The sequence below is a fragment of the Haliaeetus albicilla genome, chromosome 14 (genome assembly GCF_947461875.1).
Source record: "Haliaeetus albicilla chromosome 14, bHalAlb1.1, whole genome shotgun sequence".
Lineage (NCBI taxonomy): Eukaryota > Metazoa > Chordata > Aves > Accipitriformes > Accipitridae > Haliaeetus > Haliaeetus albicilla.
The window spans coordinates 34,541,374-34,549,968 of NC_091496.1; the positions used below are offsets into that span (position 1 = coordinate 34,541,374).

An 8,595-nucleotide genomic window follows, 5' to 3' on the forward strand; every position below is an offset into this window, starting at 1 on the left:
AAAGGGTTTACATAATTGATACAGCTGCAGGCGTTGATTGGCGAACGACACGAATCTGCTTTACACCATCAGGCGAGGCAGTAGATATGAATTGCATGTTAGATACAGCATGTTGGATTAATTGAATAAAGCAAGGAATAATACATGGCAAAAACATCAAAGCAGCAAATGCACATAACAGATAAAATAAAAGCTGTTTTACCCATGGTGCTCCAGGTAACCAAGACTGTAAATCACCATTCCAGCCATTCCATGTTTGAACGGAGACATGGGATAGTTTCCTAATATCTGTGGTTAGTTGAAGAACTACTTCACCTACATTGTCTGTTTCCAAACAGCAATTAGAGACATTTAGTTTCCCACATACTCCTCCCTCTTCAGCTGGTAAATAATCCAAAACCTTGCGGTGTTGAAGGATTGCAGTGCGCATCTGTTGAGATTGTTGAATTAAAAGGTCTATAGCATTAGCAATTTTATTGGTAATAATTTCTAAGACTGCTTGCAATCGAATTATGCGGTTCAAATTGTAAATCGGTTCTTTTGCCCCTGCTATTGGTTCACTGGGATTCCAAGGGGCAGGCCCATAATGCTCAATTATTCTTTCGGGAGGCCACTCATTTTCCCCCCACTTTTGTGTTCCACCTATCTTAACCTCAACAGATCGCTAGTTACGTGCAATCTTTTTGTCCCCTAAATTATCATATAGTCTTATTCCCAATCGAGGATCACCTGCCTCTGGAAAAAGGAAAAACAGAGGTCGGATAATCCCTCTATAACAAATCCTTGACCAGTGTGCTGGTAGTTGTTTGTAGGCAGTTGTTTGTATGTCCACAAATCCAATAATGGCCTTTTTTGGCTTTGGCACTGTTAGCAAATGGTCCAGCTGCAACCTTTGGGAATTGGAAATAAGTTGTGTCAACATTTCCCAAAGGGCTGAAAAAGGTGTTTGGTTTGTTGTTGTTTGTCCGGCTGGTACAATACCAGGCACCAGTGTTGTTCTTCCACTCACAAATTTGATGGTAAATTTGGTTTCCAGGCCATCGGAGAAATAAGGTTTCATTTTTGTTCAACCAAAATCCTTTTAAACCCTTTGTTGTGTCCGGTTTCATCAAGCCACATCCATATGTAAACACCTCTATCTTCATGAACCAATTTATGTGTGAGTGTCCATTGACACCTGCCTTCCCCCACATTGACCCCTCCCTTCTGGATGGGATTTAAGCAATATTAACCCACAGTAGGAAATGGAATTGGCCATGTTTCACTATCATCCCAGGTGGTGTTACCAGTTTTGCTATAATTGCTTACGATTTGTGCTGGAGTGAGGGGTGTAGAGATCCATGGCCAGCTTGATAACCCTAGAGGTCCTCCATAAACCCAACAGTGACTCAGGCGTGGGGGGAATTGGCTTCCCTTCACTCTTATAGGTGAATCCCCAAAATAGTATAATTAAAAATAACATACACATCCTAACCAAATTATATTAAAATCTGCGTCTGCTTCGCTTCTTCCCTGGGCACGCCTGGGCCGCTTGCTTCCTCCTGAAAATGAAATAAGAGACAAATCCGCTTCTCGGGTTAGAAAGAGGGAACAATCCATCTAGTGTGAATGTTACGAGTTTTTCCAGAGGCATCTTTTGCCTTCCAGGTGTATTTATTCAGGGGTGTGTCCAACACCAGTGGCACCGTACCCACTGTGGGAAGTTCGACCAAGACAGGTTGTCCTGGAAAACGAGATGGATTGCTGGGGTGATCAAGGCCATGTGGGCCTGGCATGATTGTTGGAGCTTTTGGACAGAATGCTGTGATTTTTGGACATGCATTTACTCCCCAGCGACTATTAACGCTGGTCACTGCATCCCACACTCACTCAGCCCATCCTGGCTTATGCAGTTTGAGGAAGCTCTTTGATAGACCATTTGTTCTTTCCACAATGCCATTTGCTTGTGGGTAATACGGAGTATGAAACACCCACGAAATTCCCTCGCGGGCTGCCCATTCCTGGACCACTTTGGCTGTGGAATGTGAGCCGTTACCTGATCGGATTGACTGTGGTTTGGGGAAAATTCCAAACCCATTCTTTTAGAGCCTTTACGGAGTTTTCTCCTGTTGCCTTAGCACATGCTTTAGCTTGTGCTAGTCCGGACACTATCTCCACACCTACCAGTACATAGTACTTTCCCTCTGACCTTCAAAAAGGACTGATGTAATCAATCTGCCAGGCCTCCCATAGGCCTTTTCCCTCTCTTAGTCCCAAGGCGTCTCCCTCCAGAGGGTGTCTGTCCAGATGGATGAGGCATTGTTCGCAGGAAGATATACAAATTTTACATTCTTCCCTGGTAACTGGTCACCCTCGGGCTTGTGCCTCACAATAGAGGTCCTTAACTCCTGAATGTTTCCGTTTTACATGTAGCCATTCTAACAGACGTTCCCAATTTTCTACTATCTGGGTGCTTTGTAGGGGAGCCAGCCGGGCTAGCTCATCTACTTTGGCATTCCATCCGCTCACTGGGGTATCATCTTGTTGATGAGATGCTACCCATGCTACTGCAAATTTCCCTTGTTTGGCAACAGTAAGAATATCTTGCCATTTTTCCTTTTGCCATACAGGTATTCTATAGACCTCCCATCCATTTTGTTCCCAGAATGGAAGCCACTCAGTGCAACCTTTAAACACAGCATAGGAGTCAGTATAGATATAGACAGAAGAAGCAGACTGAGCCTCGTGTTGGAAAACGCTCCACACAGCAATTAGTTCTCTTACTTGTGCACTGCCTTCCCCTTCGGTAATGATCTGTTCCTTGGTGTCTACCCAAAGTGCCACAGCTCGATATTTCCAAATTTTTCCCTCTCGCTTCGACGAGACGTCCATAAACCAGACATTTTGCAATTGTCCAGAAAACGAAGGAGCTACTTGTATTACAGACAAAAGCTCGGGTGTTTCCCTATCCGAGTCTACCTCACATTGCATATTTAACACTTTCGTGGCTCCTTCAGATACAGAAAAAATTTCACAATAGTGTTTTATTTGTGCATACCGTTTTTGCATGGAGGCTTTCTGGGCCACCCCGTTGGGGGTGGGGAGTTCCTGCCAAAACTGCTTTGATCACTTTAAATGGACCTCTGAGCACTATAGGTTGTTGCCGGATGGTCCGTTCGGCTTCCCTTTGAGCTAGACTAACTACAAATAGACCTTTTTCCCAAGTTGTATATCTTTTTCAGCATCTTTGAAGCTACAAGAATAAAACCCGATGGGCCGAACAGGCCCCTCTGGACCCTTTTGCCACAAATGGATTGACAGTCCAGTTTTGGCGAACCCCCACTCAGTTTGAACCGGATCTGCTGGGTGAATGGGACCAAAGGCCTGATAGGCAGTCACTTCAAACACCAACAGCTGTAAAGCCTCATCATGGACCTGAGTCCATTCCCACTGAGCTCTCTTTCTCAATAAGTCATACAGGGGTCTAGCAATAATTGAGAAGTCAGGAATGTGTTTCCTCCAAAACACAAGCAACCATAGTGCATGCTGTAAGTCTTTCTTTGACTCGGGCATCTTGATCTGATCGAGAAAAGAAAGGGTACCCAGTGGGATACACATCATGTCTCCCTTCCACCACTTTCCTAAAAATTTTACCTCACTTGAAGGCGTTTGTATTTTCTCAGGTGGAATTGTCAACCCTATACTTTCTAAATGGGTGATGATGTCCTTCTGGGTTTCTCTAACTTCTTCTACCTGACTCCCTCCTATGAGCACATCATCTATATATTGATAGACCTTTACCTCTGCTTTTATGGGGATTGTTTCCAACTCTTGCACTAGAGCATGGTGAGCCAGCGTGGGGGAGTGCTTGTATCCTTGGGGCAGTCATGTAAAGGTGTACTGTTGTCCTTCCCAGGTGAAGGCAAAGCAATCCTGGTCCTCAGGTTGTAAAGGGACCATAAAAAACATATCCTTGACATCAATTGTTGCCATGACAGGATGGGATTGTTCCTGAATGGCAGCTATCAATTCAGCAATATTTGGTACAGCAGCTGTTAGTGGATCTGTGTTGGCATTGAGTGTCCTGTAATCTATTATCAATCTCATTTGCCGTTTGGTTTTCGACCAGCCATGCTGCAGAGTTAAAGGGGGGGGTGAGTAGAAACTACAACCCTTGTTTCTTTAAATCCTCCAGAACTGGTGTAATTCCCTCTCTTTCTCCTAGAGGCACTGGATAGGGTTTAACATTTGTCAGTTTGGAAGGGGGAAGGGTAGGTGCCACTTGCAATAAACGCATCTCCGTGCTGGATGTTTTGGCCAATTGCCTGATCTGAGGAATACCAAAGGACCATGAGTTTCCCTGGGTATCATGCCACTGCCTACCCTTCAACACATCTATACCCAGAAGATTCATCTGAAAAGATCCTGTGGCCACCATGGTATTGACAGGGTTTTCCTCTCCTGGTAACCATAGTGTCACCGGAGTCATAGGCACTGACTGTGTTTTTCCCAAGGCATTTAAGACAATCAGATTTCTAGGTGGAATCGAGATTCCACATTGTTCTGCTTTGGTCTGCGTTAGCACGGTAATTTGTGCCCCAGTACCAATTAAAAAGGTTACCGGTCTTTTCCTTGGTCCTACAGCAACAGTAATCAGTAAATCCCCTTTGGTATTGCAGGTGAGTTGTCTTACAAACATCCATCCTCCGCCTCCCCCCTCACCTTCGGGGGGCGGAGGGTTTAGTTTCCCACCACCTTCTGTTCCCCAGTCAGCTCCTCCTCAAGGTCTAGCAAAGGTGCAGCATTAGGGGCTGGTCTGGAAGTGGTCCTTTGCCCTGACCATTCCCGCACAAGTTGTTCTAACGTTTTTGTCGGGAGTCCATCCATCAAGTCCCAGGGAATGCCTTTCTGAAGCCCTAGCTGCCATGGTCCCTGTCGAGTTAGGGGCCTCTTTCTTCCAAAATTCTGACATCGGAGCGACTGCAAGCCTTGGCCCTTTCTTACGGATGATTGCTGCCCACTAGCTCGCTCTGCAGCCTGTACGACTCTGGTTTTGGTTCTTTGGGACAATTCACCAACGGGGCCATATTTTCTCCCAAAATTAATCAATTCCTGGGCTACGTCTCCCCATGTCCATACTTTTCTCCCTGACCACTGATGGTCAGGGGGCACTATCCCCTCCAGAGCGGCTGTAATTCTTTCTCTGCTGGGGGTGTTGTATATCTTCCCTTTTAGTTGAATCCCAATGGGTTTCAGGAAGTCGGGTAGTCCCCATATCAGGGGATTCATCCTCTCTGGGTCCACAGGCATCATCATCACAGAGTCCAGGTTGGGCTTGAGCTCCCAGTCATACATCATCTGGAGACAGGCTGCTTTCTGCACACTTTCCACTAACTGATCCACCGTACCTGTTATGGCAAGGGGATCTCCCCTCTCCAAGGGGTTCAGCCCTCCAGCCCAATACGCAGCTCTCTGAGTCAATGACCATGGGGCTCGGTGATCGCCGGTAGTTAGAAACACACCCGGACCCCAATATCCTTCTGCTTCTTTTTCTGACAACAAAATTCCATCCCCTCCTGACAAAGACACTCTCCATACATACTCTGTCTCTGATTCTTTTGCAGTCCATGCAAAATCTTTCTCAGCTTTGTGAATTCAGATGCTGTAAATGGGACTCCGGTGATAACCTGAGGACGGTCATCGCTATTGTCCTTATACACGTACTCTGTTTTAATCAGTGGATACTTAGGGGGGAGGCTTTCAACGGTTTCTTCTGCCTTCTGCAAATCTCCTTGGGGGTAGTTTTGCCATATCCCCTTCTCTGAATGCTTCACTTCTACCTCTACCTCCCTCAAAAGTTGGTTCCTCCATTTCTTCTTTAATATTTCATTTTGGTTCCTTTCCTCCTCTAGCAATTGTTTACTTTCTTTCAATTGTTCCTGCAGGGTCTGTATGACCATCTGCAGGGAGTCTGTTTCACTATCAGCTTGACAAAACTTCTGCTTCCTCTCTTCCACTGCAGCTGCCAGACTTGCTCCCAACACTGCACAAATTATAGCTTTTCCCTTCCCCCTTCTAACATTACCTTCCTTCTGCAATATCCTTATCCTCTCCACCACACTCTGTGGTTGAAACCAGTGCTTTTTGCCCATTCTTGTCCCTGGAGTGAGGGGCGACATCCGTGCACCTCCAAAAAATCATATAATTTATCTGTTCCTTCAGCCCATGAGGACACATCATCACAAGCATTGGCTGCCTTCTGGTCGGCCATTCTTTTTCCTTTATCCTAATACAAAGGGTTTTTTGTCTTGAGAGGGCTACACCTTGATATCCAAGTTCCCCCTGTTCACTCTCAGGGGGTCACACCTTAACGTAACACAAAGGGGGCTATTTTATCCTGAGTGGGCTGTACTGAACACAGCAAGGTAGTGCAGCACTCTCGTCTCTAGGGATCCTGTCTGTGACGCCAATTTAAAATGTCCTGATCCAATATCGGGGAGAATTCTTAAACGATCCCAAGAGTGAGATTAAGACGCAAACGAGGTCAGATGCCGTACAACCTTGTAAGTTTTTTTTCCCGTAACAACTGATAAGAGCGACAGAACAGAGGGAAGAAGAAAGAAAAAAGGCAGACCTAAGCAAGGAAATGGAAGAGATGCAGCAACACTAGTTACCACCACCAGGAATCCGGCGACATCCCATTCACTCAGTCTCGGTACAGGTGATGGGGTAAGCTCCAAGCTCCGATCTCCAAGCTCCAGCAGAGCGATGATGTCAAAATCCCAGCTCCGAGCGGTGCTGCCCCGTGTTCCTCCATGCCCAGGTGTTCACGGTGGTCGTGCTGGCAGGGGGTCTGACCTGCGGCGTCTTCAGCCTCTGCACGTCTTCCTCACCCCGATTTCCTCTCCACCCGGCTCACGTGCGAGCGCAGCTTGGTAGGCGCTGCCCAGGACGCTGTCATTCGACCTTCGGGAGGATATGGTGGTTTCTTCGGGGACATTTTGTCTCCTGCGGAGCGTACTCCTCCACGGCAACAGGCTGTTGAGGCCAGGAAACGGTGACGGTGCAGCAGCAGCATCGAGACAAACACAGTCCAACACAGTCTCTTACACCATCTCCCCGCCGGCTGTGGTGGCATCCCCTCCTCCACCTCCTCCTCCACTGACTTCGGTATCTGCAGAGGGGTTCTTCTCACATTCCACTCCCATTACTCACTGCAGGTTCCCCTTCCTAATTATTTTCTCCGTGAGGCACGACCACCATCGCTGAGGGGCTCAGCCTGGGGCAGCGGTGGGTCCAGCTCTGAGCCTGGGAACCTTCGAGCAGCTTCTCACAGGAGTCACCCCTGCGGCCCCTACCCTGCTACCAAAAAAACCCACCACACAAACCCGTAACACCTACCAAGCCTGCAAAGCAGCTGCTTTCCTACTCTTCACACTGCAGAAAGCTTTCTGTCCAGAACTGAGCTATTTCAGCTGCACTGACATGAAATTTCAGTTCCTAATCAAATGCTTTTGTGGAGACATGAAGCTTCATTCCTAGATTTGGCCCTTTTCCGCAAGATTTGTCCCACACCAACTGTGTTAAGGAAATCCTACCATCCCCCATATCCTGAAAGGTTGGACATTTCTCTCTTGATTAATGAATATAGGCCAAAAATCTGAAGGACCTTTCAGAACGTTCTCTGGTTGCTTATGGCCCAACTTGTTCTATGCCACAGCTACCTTCTGTGTCTGAAGGCAACCAGTATTTAGTTATTGGTACTGGTGCTAGCAATGGCTATAGAACCAGATGGACAAATTGATTTGCACTTATGAAACTATAGTTGAGGTACATTAAAAGTGCATCAAAATTATGTAATTAAACCAAGACCCCTAAGGGATATTTTACCTCCTTATGCGATTCCATTAGAAAGACATTGTTTTTGTTGAATCCAAATGTGTAGCCCAAAAACTATTTTCTGATGTAAAGCTGTATAGGATATTTTTATAATCTCCAGTGACAAATGAAATATATATTCCATGTTGATCCAGGCATGCTAGTGTGTAAAAATCACAACATATTATCCTTTATTATTGCTTGTCTGGATAAACAATGTATTCAAAGATACTGAGACTGTGCTCCTCTATCACTTAAGATCTAAGTGAAAAAGATGCACGCAATTTTGTTTTGTCATGTGATCTCTTTGTAATTACTAATAAGGTGTTGTTTATTTTTTCCTGGAGTTGAATGAATAAACACTTCTGTTCAGGTTTCTGTATTTCATTGACATACCACTGATATGAGTAATGCCTATGCAGTATGCATTATAATCTGTATTTGAGTGGTAGATGTTTCATGATATTAATCTACTTCCTTTGAGTAAGAAGCCTTGCAATGTATACTGTACATAATCAGGCAACTGTTTATCCTTCTGTTCTTATGAACAGCAGTTTAAAAACTTGCCAGTCAGGAGGGTTCCCATCTGCCTCAAATATTTTACCAACCCGTGTAGTCAACAAAAGGAAAGGAATATTTTGTGCCTCTCTCTGTGACTCAACTGCTTCAGTCTTCTCGCCCTACTTTGCAGTAGATGGATGGAATCGGACCATTCTTTGTCTAGTTATATCGTAGAAA

General features: G+C 45.7%; 1 protein-coding gene across 1 annotated transcript; it reads right to left on the reverse strand.

Annotated features, from left to right (window-relative positions):
• Window positions 1-1,400: 1,400 nt before the first annotated feature.
• Window positions 1,401-8,121, reverse strand: LOC104322252 (uncharacterized). Its single transcript, XM_069802248.1, is given in 3 exon segments — window positions 1,401-5,621; window positions 5,624-6,121; window positions 6,124-8,121. Coding segments are annotated over 3 exon segments (1,527 nt in total). The 5' UTR covers window positions 6,251-8,121; the 3' UTR covers window positions 1,401-4,719.
• Between the last annotated feature and the right edge of the window lie 474 nt (window positions 8,122-8,595).